The 26,930-nt window shown below is 54.5% G+C and overlaps 1 protein-coding gene across 8 annotated transcripts in view; it reads left to right on the top strand.

Annotated features, from left to right (window-relative positions):
• RAP1GAP (RAP1 GTPase activating protein) overlaps positions 1–26,930 on the top strand; it is a 179,649-nt gene that overhangs the window by 91,317 nt on the left and 61,402 nt on the right. For 5 of the 8 annotated variants that reach the window (XM_034753291.1, XM_034753284.1, XM_034753283.1 and 2 more), the window contains 4 exons: positions 4,698–4,776; positions 23,442–23,477; positions 24,572–24,619; positions 25,949–25,987. In XM_034753291.1, coding sequence (XP_034609182.1) covers positions 23,460–23,477; positions 24,572–24,619; positions 25,949–25,987 — 105 coding nt within the window. In that variant the 5' untranslated portion in view covers positions 4,698–4,776; positions 23,442–23,459. Of the gene's footprint in view, positions 1–4,697; positions 4,777–21,626; positions 21,894–22,152; positions 22,277–22,588; positions 22,666–23,441; positions 23,478–24,571; positions 24,620–25,948; positions 25,988–26,930 lie in introns of those variants that run through there. The other 3 variants (XM_034753286.1, XM_034753288.1, XM_034753289.1) reach the window with 3 other exon arrangements.

The raw sequence follows: 26,930 nt of genomic DNA on the forward strand, positions 1-26,930 counted from the left end.
ACCACCTGGCCGAGGCCCAGAACTCTCAAGGAATTAAAGTTGTTTCTGGGATTCTGTGGCTATTACCGCAGGTTTATCAAGAATTTTTTGCACATCATACATGCACTCACAGAGCTCTCCAAGGGATACCCCCCCACAAATAATAAGAAGGGGAACTCACCTTGGCATCAATACTTTAATGTGAGTACACCTTTTGGAAAATGGTGGACTGCTGAGTGTGAAGAAGCTTTCTGTAAAATCATTCAACAGCTCACGCAAGCACCTGTTTTGATGTACGCTGATCCCACCCAGCCATATGAACTTCATGTCAATGCAAGCTACACCGGTTTAGGCTCTGTCCTTTACCAAGAGCATGAGGGCAAACTCCGACCGGTAGCGTTTGCAAGTCGAGGTCTCACACCACCTGAGAGAAACTACCCTGCTCATCAAGTGGAGTTCCTGGCATTGAAATGGGCCATCACAGAGAGGTTCCATGACTACCTCTATGGGGCCAAGTTCACTGTAAAAACCGATAATAACCCTTTGACATACATCAAGACAACAGCAAAATTATCCGTAGCAGGGCACCGGTGGTTAGCGGCACTCTCTGCCTATGATTTCACTCTGCAGTATCGACCCAGTCGAACAAACATGGATGCAGATGCCTTGTCTCGGCAGCCTCACTCTAAGGATTTATTACCCAATGATCAAATGAATGTGGAGACCCCTGAATTGAGAGCTTTATGCCAACGGGTATCCATTGTGGAGGAAAAATCCACAGCCAATGGAGAACGAGCAATTGACTCTCTGGGTGCACCACCAGAAGCCATACCCATAGTCTACTCAAGTTTTACTAGAGTACAGGACCCTCAGCTGCCCAAACTTCCCTTTTCTAGGGCCTGCAGGCTGCCTCTCCCTCTCCTTGGAGCTCCAGCGCTGCCCCCTGGAGTTTCCCTCCTTTTTTCTTACTCTTGCGCTCCCCCTTAGGAAAAAGGTTTAAAGGGCCATGCTCTCTAAACCCCAAAGGGGTTACAGATATAAATTAGCAAATTCTCATCCTGAGTGGTAAATAGGCTGGCAGATTCTTAAGGCACAAGTTGCCTTGACTTTCCCAGGTTTTCATACACAGGCTAAAGATCCTTCTAGCCTCGGACCATCACTCTGACAGTTCAGTCCTTGCCCCTCCGGTGTTTCTAGGTGTGTTGTTGCAGGGAGAGTGAGGTCCCCCAGTGTTGTCATTGTCCCCCTTTTATATCTTCTTCCCACTTGCTGGAAAGCTCTTTTGCTGTGACCTGAGTCAAACAGTTCCCATTATGCAGTGCTATCTCTGAGAGGTTTCTATTGCACACAGTTCCTGGGGTAATCCTGGTGCTTGTGTGCATTTCCTCAGTAAGCCATTAACATTGTTTGGCCTTTTTACTGTTGTACCTGAAAGGCTGCTTGTGGGTGCGTTCAGCCTCACAACATGTTTCAGTAACACACACACAGCCAAACTTCACAACTTCACATACGACGATAGCACATACAATCGAACGAGATAGTAATGTCTAGCAGATCAAAACTTTTAGAATGATACATCACAAGGCGCACTTTGTACAAAACATACCTAACTACATGACAGTGGTGAATGTTGGGGTGCCAGGGTGTCACACCGCACACACTGCGAAGGATGTTGGGGGTGCCCGGTGTGCTGCGGTTCTAGGCCCTGCAAGAGTTGGGGGAGGGGAGTGCCCACTGTTCCGTGACTCTGAGCCCTCAGAGAGGGGTGCCCAGCATGCCGTGGGCTCTGGGGGAGGAGCCCAGCTTTCCGTGGTCTGGGGCAGGGGCGCCCAGAATGCCCTGGCTCCGGGCCCTGGGGGGAGGGTGGCAGGGAAGTGGGTGCCCAGGAGTCATTGCTGGCGCTGCACACTGGGGGGCCCTGCCAAGGTTCCTTGGTGACTCTCCTGGCCAGGCCCAATCCTGTGAGTCACTCTCCAGCCTTGGCATGCGCCTGTGGAGCCAGCAACAGGTACGAGTCCCGTGTGTCAGGAGGGACCTAGGGCATCTGTGCCTGGCTCTGCATGGAGTAAGGAGCTGGGGCTCACTCAGGCCCCAGGACAAGCTGCTGCCCTGATGCCCGGCCCCTTGTTGGCAGGCCAGCAGAGCCAAGGAGTGAGCGCGGCCCAGAGACCAAGCTCCCTGGTTGCCTGGCTGAGGCCCTTTGCTGGGGGGTGCTGCGCCTGCCACTCCCTGGAGATAGTGGCCTTCAGTCCCAGAGTGGCCAGTGGCGGGCAGCATGGTCTAGTGGCTAGTGTAGCTGGTTCTGTCCCTGGCTCTGCTGCTGGCCTGGGCACAGCCCTCCCCTCCCCCCTCTGGCTCGCTGCTCCCCCACGGCTGCCTGGCCTGTTCAGACTCAGCCCTTTGGGCAGGGCCCAGCTCACTGTGTCTGTGCAGTGCCCGTGCAGGGGCCCTGATCTCAGCCGGGCTCTCCGGCTGCTGCTGTAATGGGCATGAAAATGTGTGTGGTGTCAATTTGGAGTGACTCCCTGACCCCAGTGCAGGGACTGGGTTGGGCAGGCGTACGTGGGCTTGGAGCCCAGCCCATGCTGTGAGACAGACCCTAGCAGGAGGAGGGGGGTGACAGACTGTGGCCCCTGCGTTCGGGGAGCAGGCATGCGAGGCTCGCTGGTGCGGGGTCTGCATGGCAATTAGAAGGATTTCGCTGGGTGCAGAGCATGGTAGCACTGCCTCTGTCGTTGCTGGTGGGCCTATCTGGAGGTGCCAGCATTAATATTTGCCTGTGTCAAGGCTGCTTCCCCACTCTGAACTTTAGGGTACAAATGTGGGGGCCTGCATGAAAACTTCTAAGCTTAACTACCACCTTAGATCTGGTCCGCTGCCACCATTCCCAAGTGGATTCCCTTCCCTGGGAAGCCTTGAGAAACTCTTCACCAATTCCCTGGTGAATACAGATCCAAACCCCTTGGATCTTAAAGCAGGGAGAAATGAACCATTCCCCCTCCTTCCTTCCGCCAACTCCTGGTGAATACAGTTCCAACCCCCTTGGATCTTAAAACAAGGAGAAATTAACCATCCTCCTCCTTTCTCCCACCAACTCCTGGTGAATACAGATCCAACCCCCTTAGATCTAAAAACAAGGAAAAAAATCAGTCAGGTTCTTAAAAAGAAGACTTTTAATTAAAGAAAAAAGGTAAAAATCATCTCTGTAAAATCAGTATGGAAAATAACTTTACAGGGTAATTAAACTTAAAGAGCTCAGAGGACCCCCCTCTAGCCTTAGGTTCAAAATACAGCAAACAGAGATAAACACTCTAATAAAAGATACATTTACAAGTTGAGAAAACAAAGATAAAAACTAACACGCCTTGCCTGGCTATTTACTTACAAGTTTGAAATATGAGGGACTTGTTCAGAAAGATTTGGAGAACCTGGATTGATGTCTGGTCCCTCTCAGTCCCAAGAGCGAACAACTTCCCAAACAAAGAGCACAAACAAAAGCTTCCCCCCCCCCAGATTTGAAAGTATCTTGTCCCCTTATTGGTCCTTTGGGTCAGGTGTCAGCCAAGTTACCTGAGCTTCTTAACCCTTTACAGGTAAAAGGATTTTGGAGTCTCTGGCCAGGAGGGATTTTATAGTACTGTACACAGGACAGCTGTTACCCTTCCCTTTATAGTTATGACAGCCTGAGGAAGGCAAACACAGCTGGGAATGTCTGCCCAGCAGGCCTGCCCAGCAGTGGGTCTGAGCAGCAGCGGCTGGGTCCAGGGCAGGTAATGCAGCCACCTGCACTGGGATCTGTGGCTTCTCCATGCTGAGAACTGGGCCATGTGGATCCTTTGCTGTGGGGCAACCAAAATATACCCCAGAGCTTGGCACTGTCCTGTTGGGTGCTCCCAATGAGAGCACCGGTTCCCGGACCAGACGCTCCGTGCTGGATCAGACAATGATGCATTCTGGGATCTGTGGCCTCGTGTGCTGCCTGAGAGCAAGGGAGCTGTAATCTGCTTCCTCTCAGGCCACCCGGCAAGCGGGTTTCTAAGGCTGGGGGCTGAGCTGTCACCCTTGTTTTCGGCTGGGCAGAGTTCCCAGATCAGTCGCTCAAAGTGGTGTGAAGGGGCCATCTGCTGCAGCTCTAAGCCTGCGCCGGTGTGAACCCCTCATCGCTAGTACCAGCTGCCTGGATAATAACCCGATCTCCTTTGCAGCTACGCAGCTGCTGTTGCTCCTTCTCCTGAGAGTGGCAATTCACTAGCTGTCTCTGCGTGGCTCTGGCCAGGTGTGATGGATGAGGGAACGCAGGTTGCAGTCCACTAGCCAGACACAAGGTACCAGGTGCAGGAGTGTCTGTTGCAGTCCATGGAGCAGCTGCGCTGTCCACTGGCTGCTTCGTTAGCGTTTTCATACCTGGAGCAATGTCCAGTCGAGCCTGCTGCTGCTGCACTTTCCTGGGGATCTTCGTTAAATGCAAGTGACCTGAAGCTAGCTCCTGACGGGCCCCTGCGACGCTGTGTCTCTCCTGGATGCGTCCTTACCAGGCTGCATCTCCCCTTTGATGCGGCTGCTGAGCGGCACCTGGTGGCTCCCCGGCCTATCCTCTCCTCGACTCCTTTGGGATCCCCACTGCTGGCCTCTCTCCTCCCGGCCCCTCCGGCCCCAGCCCAGCTGGAAAGGTCACAGCCATGGGGCCAGCTGTAATATGTGGGTTTCTTCTCTTTCAGGAAGAACGATGGGCCAAGCCAGCATGTCTCACACACCGTAGAGCTGCCCTGGGTGGGCTCTGCTCCACCCCACCCCAAGGTAAGAGTCCTCTCCATACTCCCCATGCCGCAGCACCTTCCCCAGCCCCACGGGACACCCAGGTGTGGGTCCCTGCAGCAGTGACTGAGCCGGGGGCCGTGGCTGCAGACAGGCCCTGGGTGGGGACACCCCAGCTGCTGGCTCTGCAGAGGGAGCGCTTGCCATGGTAGGCAGCGGAGTTTAGTGGACTAAGCAGGAGGCCTGTAGTCAGGACTCTGAGGTTGCACTTCCAGCCCTGCGTCTGACTAGTGTGAGCTTGGGCAAGTCCCTGCCCGCTCCATGCCTCAGTTTCTATTTCTTTGAGGGTCACTGCTGCCCGAGGCTTTGATTAGTGGATGTGTGTAGGTGCCATGGGTAGGTCTCTGCAGCCTGGACAGGCTGGCACTTCAGGGGCAGAGACCCTGTGGGAGGCTCCCCCTCAAATACCACCGCTGTACACTCTGAGGTGGGTAGCTGCCAGCCCCTCTCTGCACTGGCACAACAGAGCCAAGTTCCCTCGAGCTGGGGTTGCCCTACTCCAGGATTTGTGCCACCTCCTGCAGGTGGTGCCTGGGCCGGGCACAAGCTGGGCAGGAAGGAAAGGTATGTTTGCAGGTAGTGCCCTGCTGGGGATTTTGTCCTAAGGTCACTTCCCCCACACTGGGTAGGTGAACGCACTCAAAACACAGCGTGCCAGATTCAGGTCTCGGATAACCCTGCCAGGGTCAGCAGAGCGACAGGAGTGGGATCTGGACCGGCTCTTTCCTCTGAAGCGTGCGCTCCTTCCCTCTTCGTGCCCAGGCCCTCCCACATCCTCCCCAGCTGATCCCCCCTGCAGTATTTGCAAGGGAAATGAGCACAGGGCAGAGGTGAGAGCCTGCAGCTCTGCCTGGTGCTGGGGCCTGCCTAGAGGGCAGAGGGTTCTGGCCCCTGCCAGCCAGCCCCTGTCCTACCCCTGCTTCACCAGTCTGGCTCATAGAGGAGAATGAGTGGGGGGTGGGTGCCAGGGCAGGGGGCGAGGATGGGCATCAAAGATGGCACAGACCCATTGCCTAACCCAGCCCCTGCCAGGCAGGGTCCTCCCCTTTGGTACCGTGTCCTCAGAGACCCAGGGTGACTGCAGGAGAGCTGTGGAAAAGGCACTGGTCCCTCCTTGTTGGCTGACATCAGAGGACATGACCCAGAAGCCCATTGCCCATTTCCCTGTCACATCACGTTCTAAGCCCCCCTCTGCTTCGCTGTCCTCTCACACCCTGAGGTGTCACTGTGGGCAGGGTCAGTGCCCCAGCCAACCCCAAATGGGAACCTGCATCTGCCACACCCAAGGTTCTGGTCTCTCTGGCTCCTTTTGGGTTAATTGTGGAGCGAGGTTTAGGGAAACCTTGTAGCCAGAGTTCCGAGGAACCCAGCCAGTCCTCAGCCTGGATACCCTCTGTGAGCCTTGCAGCCACTTGGGTTGGTTTTCTTTGCTGGCAGGTTTTCATCTGGATACCCTCAGGATGCTAATTGCTCCTGGGTCTGTTTCTCCCCTGGGGCCAGACTCAAAGGGCCTTGAAGCAAATAGAAAGACTCCTATTGACTGTTTGGTGCTCGGTTTTTTCTCCTAGTTTTTCTTTGACTCAGGGCTACAGTTAGTCTTATGCATTGAGAATTGCCGGGATTGCTCTGCTGTCCCTTTCAGATCAGTATCAGGTTTGCATCCCTCTTAACGCTCTGACCCCACTTCAGCTCTCCGTGATGTTTCAGATCTTGTTGGCAGAGGTTCTCAAGGTCTGTCCTCTCTCTCCCCCTGCACTCCTAGGATGGGTTGTCTGGACTTGCCGATTTGAGGCTGTAGGTTAACGTAACATAAGAGTATGTTTTCCAGAGTGCTGTGTAAGTTCGAAAGCTTGTCTCCCTCACCAATAGAAGACTGTCCATTAAAAGATATTTCCTCACCCACCTTGTCTCTCTAGGAACATAAGAATGGCCATAGTGGGTCAGACCAATGGTCCATCTAGCCCAGTATCCTGTCTTCTGACAGTGGCTGGTGCTGGATGCATCAAAGGTAATAAACAGAACAGAGCGATTTCAAGTGACCCATCCCCTGTTGTCCAGCCTCAGCTTCTGGCAGTCAGAGGTTTAGGGAAGCTCAGACCATGGGGCTGCATCTCTCACCATCCTGGCTAATAGCCATTCATGGACCTATTCTCCAGGAACTTATCTAGCTCTTTTTGGAACCCAGCGATACTTTCATTTTTCACAACATCGCCTGGCAAGGAGTTGCATAGGTTGACTGTGCGTTGTGTGAAGAAGTACTTCCTTCTGTTTATTTTAAACCTGCTGCCTAGTAATTTCATTGGGTGACCCTAGTTCTTGTGTGATGTGAAGGGGTAAACAACACTTCCCTAGTCACTTTCTCCACACCAGCCATGATTTTATAGACCTCTATTATATCCCCCCTCAGTTGTCTCTTTTCTAAGGTGAACAGTCTCAGTCTTTTTAATCGCTCTTCATATGGAAGCTGCTTGATACCCTTAATCATTTGTGTTGCCCTTCTCTGAACATTTTCCAGTTCTAATATATCTTTTTTTTTTTTTTTTTGAGTTGGTGTGTGTGACGAACGGGGACTGTTCTTCCTGTGGTCTGTGAATGCTGACAGGGGAGTGTGGCTGGGATAGTCTGCATTGGGGGATGGGAGACTGACCGAGGGAAGCTACCTGAGCATGTAACATGAGAACCCAGGAAGGGGTTAGAGGCCAGGTGACACCTTTGCCCGGGAAACTGAACAAAGGCTGTGGGAGGGGTCGCTGAAGGAGAGTTTTGAGGAGCTGGCTGGTGGAATGGCTGGGAGGCAGAGATGGCTCTGACCTCCCAAGGGGGCTGTGGGGCCCTGGGACCCCAAGATGGACCTAACTGGGGGGAGATCCTGTTGCCTGTGCCTGCAAGACCTGTCTTGGACTGTGTTCCTGTCATCTAAATAAACCTTCTGCTTTACTGGCTGTCTGAGAGTCATGGTGAATCGTAGGAAGCTGGGGGTGCAGGGCCTTGTGTCCCCCCACACTCCGTGACAGTGTGACACACTATTCAAGATGTGGGTGTACCATGGATATATATAATGGCATTATGATATTTTCTATTTTATTATTTATCCCTTTCCTAATGGTTCCTAACATTCTGTTCACTTTTTTAACTGCTGCTGCACATTGAGTGGACGTTTTCAGAAAACTATCCACAATGACTCCAAGATCTCTTTCTTGAGTGGTAACAGCTAATTTAGACCCCATCATTTTATATGTATAGTTGGGATTATGTTTTCCATTGTGCATAATAGTGCATTTATTAACCTTGAATTTTATTTGCCATTTTGTTGCCCAGTCATCCAGTTTTGTGAGATCCTTTGTAAGTCTTCACAGTCAGTTTTGGACTTAACTATCTTGAGTAATTTTGTATCATCTGCAAATTTTGCCACCTCACTGTTTACCAATTTTTTGGATCATTTATGAATATGTTCAACAGCACAAGTCCCAGTACAGACCTGTGGGGGACAGCACTATTTACCTCTCTCCATTCTGAAAACTGACTATTTATTCCTACCTACCCTTTGTTTCCTATCATTTAACCAGTTACTGATCCATGAGACGGCCTTCCCGCTTATCCCATGTCTGCTTTACTGCTAGTTTACTTAGAGCCTTGGTGAGGGACCTTGTCAAAGGCTTTCTGAAAGTTCATGTACACTACATCTGCTGGATCACCCTTGTCCACATGCTTGTTGACCCCTTCAAAGAATTCTAGTAGATTAATAATGGCGAGGCATTATTTCCCTTTACAAAAGCCATATTGACTGTTCCCCAACAAATCGTGTTCATCTATGGGTCTGATAATTCTGTTCTTTATTATAGTTTCAGCCAATTTGCGTGACTTTGCGTACTGAAGTTAGGTTTACTGGCCTGCAATTGTCAGGATTGGCTCTAGAGCCTTTTTTAAAAATAGGCATTACATTGGCTATTCTCCAGTCATCGGGTACAAAGGCTGATTTACTTGATAGGTTACAGGCCACTGTTAGTAATTCTGCAATTTCATATCTGAGTTCCTTCAAAACTCTAGGGTGAATCCATCTGGGCCTGGTGACCGATCACTGTTTAATTTATCAGTTTGTTCCAAAACCTCCTCTAATGACACCTCAATCTAGGACAGCTCCTCAGATCTGTCACCTGAAAGAATGGCTCAGGTTTGGGAATCTCCCTCACACCCTCTGCAGTGGAGACTGATGCAAAGAATATTTAGCTTCTTCACAATGGCCTTGTTTTCCCTGAGTGCTCCTTTAGCACCTCAATTGTCCAGTGGCCCCACTGATTGTTTGGCAGGTGTCCGGCTTCTGACAGTTCCAAATATCCTCTCCTATGTGTAGGAGGTTTCCACCCTCCTGGTTGTCTGAACGTCTTCGCCTTTGGACAGAGAAAAGGAGGAAAAGAGGTTTAGCCCCCAGTCATTTTAGAGCCCTGCATGTAATGGCGCCTGTGTCGCTTAGGAAAGAGCCGACTCTCTGAGACTCCCCCTTCCAGTGATTGCAGATCCTCTCCCTTGGGGCAGCATGAGCGTACTCTGCAGAGCCCGTCTGCCCTTCTCCTGCCCTGCAGCCGACTCTGTTCCTTCTTCTTTTGTTGCTGCTCCAATTTTTCCACTCATTGCACAGGCATTTTTTACCCTTGGATCTTCCAGCTGGTTGCTCAGGAAGCGACATTAGCTGCTGCTGGATCCGGAGCCCTTCTCTTTCCAGCTCTGCCTTGGGAGCTAGTTGCACATGCTTAGGATTCGCCACCCTTCTTTGTGTAATGCCGACAGACCCCGGTTGGCGGAGAGCAGGATCAAACCGGGGATCTCTGGAGCTTAGCGCATGAGCTAAAAGCCAACTGGCTGTTAGCTAAGGCTGTTATGCTTAAACAAACCACACGAGATCTTTTTATAGCGGAAAAGGCAACACGCCGCATTTATTGAGAATACAGCAATTAGCATATGCTTTTCAGTCACACACACACACCATGCACACAGTCCTGCCAGTCGATGTTTATAGTTACCAGTCCAGAGTCTGGATCAACCTAGTGGCCAGCCAGATTGGTCGCAGAGGGGAGCCAGGCTCTGTCGGTCGCGATCCGATGCTCCTGGAATTGTGGCAAGATGAACCCAAAGCCCCATGGCAAAGCACCCTGTTCTTAGAGTCCTTTTTCTCCGTTGAAGTCTATGGATTTTGCTGTGTCAATTTATGGCCGGTTACTCCTCAGTGGGTGTTATCTTTTGCAGTAGCGTAACTGGGGAGGAGCGGGGCAGCTGCCGCTCCCCCACTGAGCCTTGTCAATTTCTTGGCGCCTTTTTACTCACCCGGGGAAGCGATAAAAAAAAAAAATGCACCACCCACTGCGGCGCTTTTATTTTACTCACCCAGCAGCGCTCCGGGTCTTTGGCGGCACTTCAGCGGTGGCTCCTTCAGTCACTCCGGGTCTTCGGCGGCACTTCAGCGGCGGCTCCTTCAGTCACTCCGGGTCTTTGGCGGGACTTCGGCGGCGGCTCCTTCCGTCGCTCCTGGTCTTCGGTGGCGGCTCCTTCTGTTGCTCTGGGTCTTCGGCGGCATTTCGGCGATGGGACCTTCAGTGCCTCCAAAGACACCCGGAGTGAGTGAAGGGCCCACGGCCGAAGACCCGGAGCGCCACCAGCTGAGTAAAAGCGCCGCTGCGGATGGCGCCTTTTTTTTTTTTTTAATCGCTCCCCCTGTTCCCTCCACCTGGCTACGCCACTGGTCTTTGATGGGCCAAAACATCTCCGGGAGGGTCATCCTGTCTGGTTTCGATTTAATCAATTCTCTTGTGTTTTAAGGGTGCCAGCCTTCACCTCAGGGTTGTCAGTCTGCCCCTCCTCAACTATGGATGCGTGTTGATGATTCTCTGGTGTCTTTAAGTCTCTTCACTCCTCCTCCCTTGGCCATCTGTCTTGAGCAATGGCCTTCACACCTTATCTTTTCCTGATGCATGCATTCCTCATTCACACAAACAGTTCTTGACAGAGACCTTCAAAAGGTAACAAATAGCAGTGTTTTATGTTGAACAAGAAAGGCATCGTAAATTAGGCCTTACTAAATCTTGCAACTATCTTTTCCTACATTGGGGCCTAGGCCTTCGGAAGTCCTCTAATCTTATTAACAGACACAGACAAGATCATGTCTGTTACTTGCAAGGCATGAATAAAAAGAAAATGGCTAATACTAGTATCCACTATATTATTCATTTATTCTGATACCTTAATTCTTACTATAAAACATACACTGTATATAGCCAAAATATAACCAATTATATAGCACAGTACCCATTGTACAACAAGGCTATAGAGCAGACTCACTGATCTCTCTCTCTTAGTGGTCTCAGTGCCACTAGATGGGACAGAACACCACCCCCAGGAGGCGTGTGGGTTACATTTGCACATGGCAGTTTCGGTCCTTCCTCCTGTCACCCTTGCACCCAGCGCCTCAGTGCCCCACAGTATGATGCACCCTATCCTGCATCCTCGAGATGCCCTGCTTCTGCAGGCCCTCCGGGAGCTCCAGCAATGGGAGAGCTCCTGACCACGGAGGTGCAGACTGCCTCCCCTCGATCCCGGGGCCAGCCCCCGTGCCCAGGCAGAGATCCTCTCCCCCAGCAAGTTAATCCCTGCAGGTAAGAAGAAAATCCTCGGTAACTTCTTCCCTGGCTAGGGCAGACAGTATACACCCCTCCCACCCCCACTCCTGCTCAGTGGCATAGCCCAGTTCTAACATCAGGGGGAGGGAATTATCCAGGAGAGCCATGTGTCTGCTAGGATCCCTCCATTCACCCAGTCCATCCACAGCTCCATCACTTCCTGGGGAAGATAAAATTCCTGCATCTCCATTCGAGATTATTGCTGGGTTTTTAGAAACCAGGGCCCCTAAAATCACTTCCCCCCTCTTCTCAGTGCCCTTCTGAATGCCCCCGCAGTGTGCAGATCTATGCCGCCTTCCCTGGCGGCAGACCCAGACTCAGCCCGCCAGCCCAGAATTGCACCTGCAGAGCCTGTCACTGCCGGCTATCTGCCTCTGCTGGTCTGCATGACGAACAGACAAGATACAGCTGGGCAATGTCACTGCCAGCAAATCATGTGATGGGCAGTGTGACCTGTGCCAGCCACCCCCCACTTACCCTGGCACCTGCCCTGACTACCCTGGAGGACCCAGCACCAGGGCAGGCGGGGAGGGAAGAGCTGATTTGCCCCTAGGGACCTTGTCCTGTGCTTTAGCCTATTCCGCCCCCTGGTCAGGATGCTTCTTCTGATATTCACGCCCTCTCCTCCCACAAGTCCCAGCCACGACCCCTGTGTGCCACACCCAACAATTCACCCCCCTCCTTGGGGTTTGCAGCCTTTGCCTCTTCCCAGACTGGGACCCTCTCCCAAGCCAGATTGACATCATCCTGTCTCCAAGCTCCCTATGGCCCAGCAGTGCAGTGCCATGCTGGCTGTGAAGGCGGCATTTGACCTCCACCAGGTGTGGTATAGGAGGTGTAGCCCGGGGGTGCAACAGGAAGAGCAAGTTGCAGCAGCCTCGCGTAGGCTCCCTAGGACTTGCAGTGCCAGCCAGAAATACTGTAGCAGCATGTGCTGCCCCCCAGCATGCCCCCTGTGCCAGGGGAATTCTCCCTCGAGCAGGGTCTCGGGCCGGAACTGCACCCCAGGAGTGGACCCAGTGGAGCTCTATGGAGCAGGGCCATCGCCTCTGCTTCAAGGGGTGTCGCCTTTCATATGCACCCCAATTGCACTGGGTCTTCTCCTGTAGCCAGCTGCAAGCCTGGGCCCCGTGCATGGTGATCTCGCTCTGTTATTCAGCCACCTGTTGGGCCGGCCAGAGACTTGGGATTCCCTTTCTGTACAAACATTCCAGTAGCAGGAGCATGTTGCTCAGGGGCTGTACGTTATTTACAGCCGCACACACGGGCGATGCCACTTTGGTTTGACTCGAGGAGGGCTGGTTCCCGCTTGGAGCACTGCACGGGGATGGGGCTGACGATAGCATTTCAGGATGATACTTTGCAAAGACTGGCTGCTGCTCTCCTCATCTGGCACCTTCAGGTATTGCCCAGAATAGCCTGCCTGCCCTGCCTGGTTCATTTGTTCCGTGGTGAAATGCTTGGAGCTTGGCTCAGCTCTCGGCTGCTGCTGTCAGAACTTCCTGGGGGTTGGGCTCTGTGGGCCGTTCTGGGCAAGTAGCCATCTTCGTGGCCCATCCTGCATCCTGCCTCGACTCCTCACCAGCCTCAGATAACAACTTGTTCCTGTGCTCGAGCAAGATGGCTCTGTCTGCGCGTTCACACCTCTGCTGTGCTGGCTTCCCACAAGCATGTGATGCAGGTGCAAGGGCATATGAATGCTGACATCCAATCCAGTTTCTGCCAGGTGTAGCCTGTAGGTCACTCGGAGTATGTCTACACTGCAGTCAAGGTGTAATTGCAGCACGCACAGATGTATCTGAGCTAGCGTGGCTGGAGCCTGCCTGGAACACTGGGGAACAACGCAGGCAGCTGGGCCCCCCGCTGTGGCCACTCCCCGTCTCCAAGAGCTGCAGTGTAGCACCCCTCAGCGGCTCTGTGCCTCGGTTCCCCGTCTGCACAAAGGGTGTTGTGAGGGTAAAGCAGTTGAGGTGCACAGGCAGGCTGGCTATGGGCCCACAGTCAGGCTTGCAAAGAACTGAGGAAAGTTTATGAAAGCAGGGAATGTTACGGGTATAGTAGAGAATCTCCCAAAGACAGTGGGTCCTGCATATGTGATCACCCTGAGGACTGGATTCCAAGGGCCCTCCAGGCAGGGGGCAGATTCTAGGATGGGCAGAGGACTGGACGCAGTGACTCAGCAGGGCCCTTCCAGTGCTGTGGTTGAAGCATTACCACACTGCCAGCCCAGGCTAGCCAATGGGACTCACATTCTGAGTGCTGGGGATTGAATTCTCCTGGGGAGCTGCCCACACGTGGGCCCCAAGCCAAGAATTAGAAATGATTCTGCAAATGATCTCAGATAATAAAGCAATACCAGACTCATGGGCCGTTCACCTACAGTGAGATCAGCACTGTTCTAAGTGCCAAGTATTCTTCCGTTTCTAATGCCAGTGCAGAGGTGTCTTAATGTGCCTGTATTTCAATCCAAAGTATGGGGTGCTGAGATTCCCCACGCTCACACCCACTCCATCGTGGGTGCTAAAGCCGCAGGCACACATCCAATCACACCGTTCAGTACACAAATTGATGCTGCAAGGCACATGCAAGTCATGCACACATGCATTGGCTGTATCTTTGTACTCCTGGGGGAATTCTGCCCTAAAGATTAAAAATCCTGCACACAATATTTTAAAATTCTGCAAAAATCGGCATATTTTATTTGTCAAAATAACACAATATAATCACGCCAGTCTCAATTATTTTGGTAATTTATTTCAAAAGATCTGTCAGTAAGTATGTCTGTAACAATACAGACACACAAAAAAGATTCAGGAAATGTTTTTTGATAAATAGATTCCTTACTAGACATATTAATACAGAACTCTGAGTAATAATTCATTTAAACTAAATACAGAGCCATATTTCCTGCACCTCTCAGAAGCAGTGCAAAGGCTTGGGGGAGTCAGGGGTAATGGAGGAGCTGAGGGAGAGGGAAGTCATTGCTGGGAAGGAGCCTGGGTGTGAACTTGGAGGGCTGTTTGGTGTGGGTGGGAGAAGTATGGAATAGGGTTTTTTTGGGGGGTGGGGAGGGGATTGTTAGGGAGCCTTTCCCATGCAGACCCTGGCTGATTCCTGGCCTCTCTCATTCAGTCAGGCACATCTACTCCTGTCCCCATGTGTCCCTGCACCCCCCACCCCCGTCCCCAGGTGTTCTTGAATCCCCACTAAGCTACCCCTCCTCCCTCCATCCCCATGTATCCCTGCACCTCCCTCCCCCTCTCCCCATGTGTCCCTGCGTCCCCACTCAGCCACTCCCTCCCCTCATGTGGTCCTGCCCCCTTCCCCCATCCCCATGTGGCCCTGCACCCCCACTCCCATTCAGCCCCTGTCCTAGTCCATCCCCCCACTAGACCTTCTGAACCCCAGTCTGTGACACACATCCCCAGCAGCCCATGTGCCTCACGCTGTCCATCCCCCCATATCCCGGTCCTCCTCACCTGGCTCCACGGGTGGGGTGCTGTGAGGAACACAGCTTCTTTTTCTTCCCTATCCACACCTGGGGCTGCTCCTGCCTGGGAGTGGCTGCTCTCTGTTCTGGTGCAACAGCAGCCTCAGGTGGGCAAAAGGAGTAACGGCAACACCTTTCCAGCAGAATGTATTTTCTTAAGGGAAAAAAATTCTGCTCAGCCCATAAATTCTGCACATGTGAGTGGCACAGAATTCCACCAGGAATAGAATCTCCACTAGACTTTTGTACCTAGAGTCAATTGATTGCCAATTACCTCGAGGTAATTAACCCATTAGAAAAAGCTAGTGTGGACACTCCCCTCACATTTCTTCGTCTATAAATGTTTGCTCTGTACTTCAGGGATCAGCTTATACTAAACATAAAGTGTGGATCAATCATGTGGAGCATGTCTCAGCTAGGTGTTAGAGCTGTATTAACTATCTCAAGTCACTACAGACTGATATCGGTATAACTGTGTCGCTCAGGGGCGTGAAAAAGTCAGCAGTGTGCCCTTGTTGCCAAGAAGACTAATGGCATATTGGGCTGTATTAGTAGGAGCATTGCCAGCAGATCGAGCTGCTCACCTCAGCATTGGTGAGGCCTCATCTGGAGTACTGTGTCCAGTTTTGGGCCCCACACTACAAGAAGGATGTGGAAAAATTGGAAAGAGTCCAGCGGAGGGCAACAAAAATGACTAGGGGGCTGGAGCACATGACTTCTGAGGAGAGGCTGAGGGAACTGGGATTGTTTAGTCTGCAGAAGAGAAGAATGGGGGGGGGGGGTGTTGATAGCTGCTTTCAGCTACCTGAAAGGGGGTTCCAAAGAGGATGGATCTAGACTGTTCTTAGTGATACCAGATGACAGAACAAGGAGTAATGGTCTCAAGTTACAGTGGGGGAGGTTTAGGTTGGATATTGGGAAAAACTTTTTCACAAGGAGGGTGGTGAAGCACTGGAATGGGTTACCTAAGGAGATGGTGGAATCTCCTTACTTAGAGGTTTTTAAGGCCCGGCTTGACAAAGCCCTGGCTGGGATGATTTAGTTGGGGATTGGTCCTGCTTTGAGCAGGGGGTTGGACTAGATGACCTCCTGAGGTCAATTCCAAGCCTGATATTCTATGATTCTGTTCTATGGTACTTGGATGGGATACCAAGAAAACTTGAGGTTGCTGCGGAGACGCAGGTAATGATTCAGTAGAGGGCGCTCTTCCCTTTCAGTTAGCATTGGGTCACTGCCCTGTGCTTATAGCTTCCAAGGCCAGGAGGGTCCCTCCTTGTGCCCATCTAGTGTGACCCCGAATAGCTCCGGCCAGAGACCTGCCCACAGTAATTCCTAGGGCAGAGTTTTGAGAATGGTCAGGGATGGAGAATCCATCACGACCCCAGTGAATTGGTCCAGTGGTAATGGTCCAGTTACTGTCACTGGTAAAAATGTTCGCCTTAGTCTGAACGTGTCTAGCCTCAGCTTCCAGCCACTGGGTCAGGTCAGACCTGTCGCTGCCAGACTGACGAGCCCCTTAGGAAATATTTGTTCCCCACGTAAGTACTTACAGGCTGGGATCAAGTCACCCCCGAACCTTCTCTTTGTTAGGCTAAATGGATGGAGCTCCGTGAGTCAGTCACTATACAGCAGGTTTTCTAACCCTTTAATCATTCCCCTGGCTCTTCTCTGACCCCTCTCCAGCTTATCAGCATCCTCCTTGAGCTGTGGCACCAGGACTGGAACCAGGATGCCAGCAGCAGGCGCCCCAGTGCAAAGCAGAGAGGAAAATGTCATACTAGACATTCCCCTGATAAGGCGTCCATGGATTGCTTTTTAGCCACAGCATTGTAGCGGGAGCTCATGTTCAGCTGATCATCCCCCATAATCACAGGTGCCGAAAGGACTGCAAGAGTGCTGGGCCAAGCCCCCATCAATGGCATGATCCTCCCAGATCCCCAGCCCCCACAACCAACGGCCTGACCCTCCCAGATCCCCATCCCCTACCCCCAACAACCTGACCCCTTCAGCTCTCCAGCCCCCAACAGCCTGACCCCTCCAGCTCCTCATCCCCCATCCCCCAAAGGCCTGACTGAGGCCTGAGGCGTGGTAGATACACTAGAGGGTAGGGATCGGATACAGAGGGACCTAGACAAATTAGAGGATTGGGCAGAAAAAAACCTGATGAGGTTCAACAAGGACAAGTGCAGAGTCCTGCACTTAGGACGGAAGAATCCCATGCACTGCTACAGACTAGGGACCGAATGGCTAGGTAGCAGTTCTGCTGAAAAGGACCTAGGGGTCACAGTGGACGAGAAGCTGGATATGAGTCAACAGTGTGCTCTTGTTGCCAAGAAGGCTAACGGCATTTTGGGCTGTATAAGTAGGGGCATTGCCAGCAGATCGAGGAACGTGATCGTTCCCCTTTATTCGACATTGGTGAGGCCTCATCTGGAATACTGTGTCCAGTTTTGGGCCCCACACTACAAGAAGGATGTGGAAAAATTGGAAAGAGTCCAGCGGAGGGCAACAAAAATGATTAGGGGTCTGGAGCACATGACTTATGAGGAGAGGCTGAGAGAACTGGGATTGTTTAGTCTCCAGAAGAGAAGAATGAGGGGGGATTTGATAGCAGCCTTCAACTACCTGAAGGGGGGTTCCAAAGAGGATGGAGCTCGGCTGTTCTCAGTGGTGGCAGATGACAGAACAAGGAGCAATGGTCTCAAGTTGCAGTGGGGGAGGTCCAGGTTGGATATCAGGAAAAACTATTTCACTAGGAGGGTGGTGAAACACTGGAATGCGTTACCTAGGGAGGTGGTGGAGTCTCCTTCCTTGGAGGTTTTTAAGGCCCGGCTTGACAAAGCCCTGGCTGGGATGATTTAGCTGGGAATTGGTCCTGCTTTGAGCAGGGGGTTGGACTAGATGACCTCTTGAGGTCCCTTCCAACTCTGATATTCTATGATTCTATGATTCTATGACCCTCCCAGCTCCCCAGCCCCCGCCCCCACAATGGCCTGACCCTCCCAGATCCCCAGCCCCCTCCTTACCTTACTTTCCCTTCTGAGCAGCCTGAAGCCCTCAGGTGACAGGTCCTTCCTGCTTCCCAGACCCGGCAGGTCCCCAGCACTTACTGAAGCCTCTGCTGCAGTTTTGGTAGCCAACAGGTGAGGGCCCAGCTGCTGGTATGTGGCTCAGTGCAAAGCGGGACCTTGGTGCCGACCAATTGGGCCAGGTCATTGCATGCTCCCTCCCAGCCAGGTTTTAAAGGACAGGGGAGACAATGGCCATTTGGGCGCTGGGATCTTTGTAGAAGTTGGGGGGCCAAGGCCAAAGTGGTGGAGGAATTAATACTTAAATATTCCACAGAGAGCACATAGAATCATAGAATATCAGAGTTGGAAGGGACCTCAAGAGGTCATCTAGTCCAACCCCCTGCTCAAAGCAGGACCAATTCCCAGAAACATATGTTTCTTTTGTTAAAAAGTGGGAGGCCATGGCCCCCTGGCCTCCCCGGCTCTGGCACTGGTGACCATGACCCCAAATTGTTTTCAGAGTCACTGCTGCCCACAATCGAGCCCCCATTCTGTAAGTGTGACCGGCATTTTTTGTTGCCAGATATAGACATTTTGTTCAGCCCCGTTAAAGTGCCTGCAGAACCAAAGCCCAGAGCACTTGGCATCAAAGATCCCATGGGACTATTCACATAAACTGGGTCATTATTGCTGGTGTCCTGGACACACTGCAGTTGGCAGTAGTAACTACATTGTTCCTACCTACATTCCTTCAGTTGAATTGGAGGTGGTGTCCTTCCCTGCCCTAAAATGTTGTGCAGTTTTGTGGAGAGTGGCTGCTGCATTCCTCCCCAAAGGGGGTGAAAGGAATCCTGTGTACACCTGTATTAAGCACTGTGCAATGTGCTAGGATTAACTGCTGCTATTTCTGACATGTGGTACCATGACGCACAGCGGCTATATGTGATACCTTGAGTCACTACATTTCCTGTGGCTTCGTTCTCTGGCTCCATCTGTCACAAGCAGCACCAGACAAGCCAGGGGACCTGTATTTCCCTTTCATTTGTGCCAGATCTCGCAGGCGGGAGATTCATTCCTGCAGCCTGCTAATTGCTTTAATTACCCTCACCTGGCTAATAGCACACAGCTAGTGCCAGCCACTTCCCTTAAAGAGACTGTAATCCAAACAGCTGCTGCCTATGATTCGAAGTATTAGGAATGACTTATGTTGCAGGGGTGCCCAGAGGTCCCTGCCAAGAGCCAAGGCTCCGTTTGCTGGGCTGTACCCACAGCAAGCAAGTCCCTGCCCACAGGGCTTCCAATCCACACAGACAGAGGTGGGAACAGCGAGGGGACAGGACTTGGTCAAGGTCCCCAGCAGGGCAGTGACAGCTGGGAATGAAACCCCAAGGCTGTGATGTCTGCCCAGGGGATTCTCTGATGTGGCTGCTGGATGTACAGGGTGTGTCCACGCTGCATTGGAAACTGGGTCTGTGGGACCCAGGCTTGTGGATTCAGTTTCCAGGCCCACACTTGAGTGTCCATGGTGCATTGTAAAGCTGAGCTTACAACAGCTGGACCCGGGTCTGAGCCATGCGAACCCATCCACACTGCACTGTGCAGCCCTTCTGACTCCGGGTGGCAGCTTGAACTGTGACCACACTGTGCAAAGGCAGGGCTTAGACCCGAGTCACAGCAGGACTCGGGCGCTGACCCTGCCCACCCCCTGGTAGGCCCTCCTCTCACATCCTGAGTCAGACAGATTTGTGTGTGAACAGGAGGGGGGTTTGGCACAAACCGGAGTCTGAGCCCTGGTTTACAGCACAGTGTAAACACCCACACTGATGCTGGGGCGCTCTCTGGCGGTCAGGTCTACACCCCCAGCCTGTGCTGTCTGGACTCCACACTCATGGGCGAGACGGCTGCCTGCACTTCAGCCCCCTCCTAACCTCTACAGCTGGAGCTAACAGCCCAGCTCACCTAGCAGGTGCCAGTAGCAAATGCATAAACCACTACACGTGGTGCCAGCGTTTGAGGAGGCCGAGGGCTGCACTGGTAACTAGGATGTGCCTTATGTTGCTGTAGCACCTGCCATCAAAGGATCCCAGAGCACTTTGCGAAGGGGGATTGGTCCCTTTATCTGAGAGGGGAAACTAAGGCACAGAAGGCTGTGTGTCACCCATGTCGGCAGAGAGCTGAGATGACGACCCTGGGCTCCTAGCTCCAAGTCTCTGGCAGGGGCACTAGAGCATCCTAACTCTCGAGGTGGGGGGGGGTGGCTCTGGATCAGTGGGGCTGGACAGGGTAGGGGAGCGCTGGTGGCTGGCTGGACTAGTGCAGTGGTTTTCAAACTTCTTTTCTGAAGAAAATTGTTGATGCCCGTGACCCTACGGAGCTGAGGATGAGGGGTTTGCGGTGTAGGAGGGGCTCAGGGCTGGGTCAGGGTTAGGGTGCGGGGGTGAGGGTGAGGGCTGCAGGGTGGGGCAGGGAGTGAGTGGTTCAGGTTGTGGGAGGGGGCTCTGGGCTGGGGCAGGAGGTTGGGGTTCGGGAGGTAGTCAGGGCTCTGGACTGGGGGTGCAGGCTCTGAAGTGGGGCTGGGAATGAGGGGTTTGGGGTGCAGGAAGGGGCTCCAGGTTTGCAAGGGGCTCAGGGCTGGGGCAGGGAATTGGGGCGTGAGGTTGGGACATGGGCTTATTTCAGGCGGCTCCAGTTCAGCGGCGCAGTGGGGGTGCTAAGGCAGGCTTCCTACCTGTCCTAGCACCGTGGACCACACTGCACCCCAGAAGCGGCCAGCAGCAGGTCTGGCTCCTAGGCAGAGGTGCACAAGCGGCTCCACACGGCTCTCACCCAAAGCCAATTCCCCTCCCCCCCCCAGCTCCCATTGGGCGGTTCTCGGGGCAGGGGCAGTGCGCAGAGCCCTGTGCTGCCCCCTCCCCCACCCCACCCCCCCACCTACCGGACTTGTTGCTGGCCGCTTCCGGGGCACAGCGCGGTCTCAGCACAGTTAGGGACTAGCCTGCCTTAGCCGGGCAGCACTGCTGACGGGACTTTTAACGGCCCGGTCGGCGGTGCTGACCAGAGCCACCGCGACCCAGTGCCTTCTATTCCATGACCCAGTACTGGGTCACGACCTGCAGTTTGAAAACCACTGGCCTAGTGGGTGCTGTTCCCCCGTGCCGAGGGCTGTGTGTGAAAGCAGCCTTGGTCTGCCATTCACATGACCTCTGAGCAGTAGTGCTGAGAAATTTCAGAGTAACAGCCGTGTTAGTCTGTATCCGCAAAAAGAAGAAGAATAAATTTGTTAGTCTCTAAGGTGCCACAAGTACTTCTTCTTAGTGCTGAGAAAGTTGCCCCCTCCCCCATAACTGGGGCGGTATTTGAGGATGCAGGGCCGGGGCTCAGCGGAGAGCTTGGCATGGGATGAGCTGAGCTGCCGTCTGTTCCAGCGCAGGTCTGGGAGCCAGTGGGAGCAGCCTGAGTCTTTCACACACCCAGGGCCGGCTTTAGGCCGATTCGCACTTGCTAAAGCCGGCCCTGCACACACCCAGCCACCGGGGGTGCGTGGTGGCGGAGACCCCTGGCCGTTCAGGTGATCTGCAGCCAACTCCCTGGCTCCTCTGCACAGCCTGGGGCAGGCTGGAGCAGCGAGACCTGCCCCTTGGCACGTCTCTCTCCTGCACCTGGCTCCACGCCCATAAAGTACACATGGAGCCAAGTGCCAGCGAATCCTAGCACCGGGCGAGCCACCACTCACCTCCATGCCTCCTGGAATCCCGGGGCTGAGGGGCGGGGGCTGGCTGCCCCACAAGAGCTCAGAGCAGCTGGGGCTTGTGTGGTGCGTGGGGAAGTGCCCCAGGAGAGCCCCAGCCCATCAGGATGGCTCGGCTGCAGCCCTTCTCCTCTGGTGCGCCAGGGCTGCACAGGAGCGACTCAGCTGAGTGCGGCTGGAACGTGAGTCTGGCTCAAGAGCAGCGTCTCGGGCACGCAGTGGCATCAGCATCGGGGACCCTGGGGCCTCCAGCAGCCTTCGCCTGTCCTGGCTGGGTTTGCTTGGGTGGTGCCTGACAGTGACCCCGACCACTGGCCCAGAGAAGCAGGCTGGGGCGACAGAAGGGCAGGCAGGGACGCATGCCAAAGCGGGTGGATGTGGCTGGGATGCGGGGGAGGCAGTGAGACGAGCTGGCCCGGAGGGGGATCGGGTGGGTGGGAGGAGCCCCTGAACCAGCCAGGCGTCCTTTCCAGTCTACCTGTTTCATATGAAGTTCAGGGCTCTGTGTTCAGCCCTTCCACCCACTCCAGCTGGGAGCTGCTGAGTGCTCAAGAAGCCAAGACAAGTAATTAAGCGCGATTGCTTGTGTTAGAAGGGAAAGTGGTTAACCCTGCACGCCTGGGTGAGCAGGGGCCCGTACTGTGTGTGCGCATGTGGGGTGTGTGTCCAGGAGTGCATGTGAACGAGATCGTGGGGGTGCACGTGAGGGGGTGTGCAATGTGTCTGTAGTTGGCATGTGGGTGTGTGAGCAGGTGTCTTTGTGCACATGCATGTTGGCAGGTGTGTCTATATTCAGGAGCATGTCTGGGTGCACAAGGGTGTTTATGGGGGGAGGGGAGGTTGTCTCTCTCTCTCTCTCTCTCTCTCTCCCTGTGTGTGTGGATTCCTATACAGGTGCATGTGCACGTGTGTGCTTGGCCATGTGCCTGTGTACACGGCTGTATCTCAACACAAGTGAGTGTATGTTTGTAGCTACGTATCTGTTGGGGGGGCTAACCCTGCACATGGATATCTCAGTAAGTGTCGGGGGGGGGGGGGGGGCTCGGGCTCACCCATCTAGCAGCTCTGTCCTCTGGTGAGCAAGCTCCCCCTGTCCCCACCCTGTGCTGGTCTCCATAGAGCAGGGCACATTGGGGCTCTCCATGTAGTGTCTTGGGAAATCCAGCCCATCGTATCCGAGCCCCATCAATGGGCCAGACAACTCCCACCTGGGACAGGCCAGAACTGCCCCCACCCTGCAGGCTGAGGGTGCATGGCCTAAAAGGAGGACAGCTCTCATCCCATTTGGGACAAGGGCTGACTGGCTCGAGCAGGGAGCGTTGAGCAGGGAGCATTACCCCGGCTCACCCAGCCAGCATGAGTCACTGACTGCTCCGAGATCAGACTCAGCTGGGGACGGAGTCCCCCGGCAGGGGGGTGTCAGCGGAGGCCTGAGGCCAGTGCAGTTACTGAGAGCAGTGGTGGGGCAGATGGGGGGAGTGAGGGCCAGGCTGGGGGCAGGGACTGGGTCCTGGCTGGAATTTAGGCTGTTTCTGAGTCTCATCAGACCTATCCTTAAAGTCCTCCTGCTATCCCAGCCTGCCCTGCCTGAGGTTGATGGGGGCAGCCTGGCTATCCCATGCAGGGCACTGATGGCAGCCCTAAGGCCATACGCGCTCTAGGCCTGCTGGGATTGCAGAGCACGGTCTCTGCCCGTCGTGCTGATGCAGGCTGCTTTCTCTCTCTTGCAGACCTCAGAGTTGTTTGAGATGATTGAAAAGATGCAGGTGAGTCGCCTCCCTGGAGCTGGGCCCGTGGCTGGCTAGCAGAAGAAAGGAAGGTGCAATACACACTAGGAGGCATGGGCGGGGGGTATGCGAGCTCTGGGGAGCCAGCCAAGAAGTGGAGGCTGGTTTGGGGAAGGGATTCCCAGCGGGACTCTGCTCTGGGTCCATCTCAGCCCGGGGAGCTCCCTCACCCTCCACCCCCGGCTGGGATGAGAGGTCCGCCAGGGCCCATGTGTCAGGCCCTGTGTCCCCTGGGAGAGCCAGGGTGGGAGCAACCCTGGGGGCTCAGAGATTGGAGGAGGTTGGACAGGGTGTTGACTCAGTACCGTTCGGCGGAGGCTGTCGCTGTGACTGGAGTTTTTCAGCGTCTCGCTGCAGCTGATTCAATACATTTCTGGAGGGGACGGGCATAAGTAGGGTCTCCTCTGATGCTGCAGGTTGAGCAGAGCCAGGGAGATGGGGGCCCTGCAAACCCCTAGGTGCTTTCTAGAAAGGCCCTTTGCACTGGGCTCCCCTCGGGAGGGGGTCTCTCTGTGGACCCTGACCTGGGACTGAGGATGAAACTGATCCGTCATCCCCTAATGGGACTGGCGTTTCTGAGACGGCTGCTGGCAGTGGCTAAGTCGCCGAGCAGAGGCATCTGCAGGAGTGGGTCCCAGACTGGGAACTCTGCCCAGCTGGTTCAGCAGGCAAAGCCAAGCTCTCCAAGTGAGCAGAGCTGAATGGCTTCCTGGGCCTTTGTAGCCCTGGGGCTTGTCCCTGTCCTGATGCGCTGCACAGACACACGGCGCTACAGGGACTCCAGCAGAGGCTGCGCAGCCTCAGTGACAACCAGCGCCCCACCCCCAGCTGGGAGGACATGGGCATGCTTGCAGAGATCCTGCCAGGCACTGCCACAGGTAGACACAACCCCCAAGTCCCTCCCACAGCCATCGACTCGGAGGAGGATACAGAGCAGGGACAGCCACGCGGCTGTGACCCACAGCTGCCTGCAGATCTGTGCCAAGCAGGAAGCAGCCCCCACCCGCAGAGTAAACACACACTCTGGTGCCAGGGCCACCCACTGACTCCCTCTTCCTTGTTGTCTCCCACAGGGAAGCAGAATGGATGAACAGCGATGCTCCTTCCCACCCCCTCTCAAGGTAGGCCCCAGAGGATGCTGCATGGGGGCAGGGGCATTGGCTGTCCCTGCCCCAGCACATTGGGGGTTACCCACTCATGCTGGGATGCCCTCTGCAGTGTCGGATGGGGCCTGTGCTTTGCACCGTGCGGCGCACTGCCCAGCTGCAGGTGGCTCTGGTGCCCCTTGCGCTCTGTATCGAGCTCAGCATCCAGAGGGGCTCTGACTAGAGGCAGAGAAATCGATGCCTCTCACCGCCCACCCCCACCCCCCCGGCGCTGAGGGCTGCTCAGCAGGAGCTGTACGGGCTTTCCAGCCTCTGCTCTGCCACTGCGCTTTAGTTTGAACACCGGCCCTCCTTGCTTTTCCAGTCCTCCCCAACCCCAGCTCCGCCGACACCTCTAAGTGCTGACCCGCAGCCCCCTCAGCTTTTCCAGTCCTGCCCAACCCCAGTTCTGCCGACACCCCTCAGTACCGACCCGCAGCCCCCTCAGCTTTTCCAGTCCTGCCCAAGCCTCTGCCCGGCCACTGCCCTCAATTCTGACCCCCGGCCCCCTCAGCTTTTCCAGTCCTGCCCAAACCCAGCTCCGCCAAAACCCCTCAGTGCTGACCCGCAGCCCCCTCAGCTATTCCAGTTCTGGGGTCCCCTCTGCACCCAGCTCTGCCGACACCCCTCAGTGCTGACCCGCAGCCCCCTCAGCTATTCCAGTTCTGGGGTCCCCTCTGCACCCAGCTCTGCCGACACCCCTCAGTCCTGACCCGCAGCCCCCTCAGCTATTCCAGTTCTGGGGTCCCCTCTGCACCCAGTTCTGCCGACACCCCTCAGTGCTGACCCGCAGCCCCCTCAGCTATTCCAGTTCTGGGGCCCCCTCTGCACCCAGCTCGGACAACACCCCTCAGTGCTGACCCGCCTCTGACCAATGACCTGTCTGGCTTTGTTCCTCGATTACCTTTGCAGGGGGCTGGCGTCTGGTGGGTCCTGCCTGCCCCATCACAGATATTTGCTCCGCTTTCGAGTGCCTCCCAGGCTCCTTGTGCAGCACCACTTTCTACAATGAGGTGTCCCATTATTGTGCACCTGTGCAGTTCCCCTGGTGGTAGAGACCTGTCTACACTACAGCTTCCACTACTAGTGTGCACCCCAAAGTGCTCTGCTCTCTGAGCTCCATCCCCCAGGGGAGATGTGGATGCTGGGCTTTGAGGATAAGCCTCTTCTCTGCCTGGCAGGTCCTTGAAGGAAGGCCAGGCCTGGCTGGGGGGCTGGGGCCCAGGGAGGGCAGCAGCAGGCCTGGCTCTCACACAGGGTGGACTCCCCCAGTCGATGATCCTCTGCTGTGTTTGTCTTTTTCAGACCGAAGAGGATTATATCCCATATCCCAGCGTCCACGAGGTAATGGGGGTGCCCGCTCTGCCTGTGTCATATTTACATTGCTTTGGAGACCAGAGCCCGGTCTGGGGGTGCTACACATATCCCCAGGCATGGTCTCTGCCCCAAGGAGCTTCCAGTCTAAGGAGACGTGTGACAAAGGCAGGGTGGGGCCCGCTCTGCCCAGCCACCCACGTCTGGCATTGCAGCAGGGCAGGTCTAGAGGAGGGCAGTGGCCAGCCCGGGATGGGAGTCCCTGGGAAGGCACAGAGTGAATGGGATGAGCAGGCAGGCAGGGATAGGGAGTGTGGTGGGTAACGAGGGGACAAGCAGGGAGGGGCGGGCTGTTCTGCAGTGTCCCAAGCACTTGATGATCTTCCCCTTGCCCTGACAGACCAGCGCCTGAGTCTTGCAGCAATTGGCCAGCCCTGCCAGATCACAGGGTACACTCTGGGCACTCGTAGGGATGGCACCAACCCATGGGGGTGCTGGGAAATCCCCCAGCTATCTCGGCGGGCATGTAGCACCGGGAGGGTGGGGTTGGAATGGAAGGGATGGGTGTGGTTACCAGGCCGGGGTACTGAGGCCAAGGCTTCAACGTGTAGGGAAAGGGCCTCAGGGTATTTAACAGCGATTAGCCTGCCTGCCCTGCCTTAGAAACTGGCTGAGGCATCCATCCCTCCAGCAGCAGGCTGGGACATTGCTTCAATAGAGACCAAGAGGGAAGCGCCTCCTATTGAAATTCAGCTGCCTCCCCATCAGCCAATTCCTGCACAGACATCCCGGGCCCTACGCTGTCTGATTTCCTAGGGCGCTGCTAAGTGTCAGGTCGCTCTGAGAACAAGCTATAGCTCTTTGATCTCACTTTGCACCCAGAGTTCTTCAGGTGCTTTACAGCCCCCTTTTACAGATGGGGAAACTGAGGCACAGAGAGGGGCAGGGACTTGATAAGGTCACCCCACAGGCC

This window comes from Trachemys scripta, chromosome 19 (assembly GCF_013100865.1).
Source record: "Trachemys scripta elegans isolate TJP31775 chromosome 19, CAS_Tse_1.0, whole genome shotgun sequence".
NCBI classification, from domain to species: domain Eukaryota; kingdom Metazoa; phylum Chordata; order Testudines; family Emydidae; genus Trachemys; species Trachemys scripta.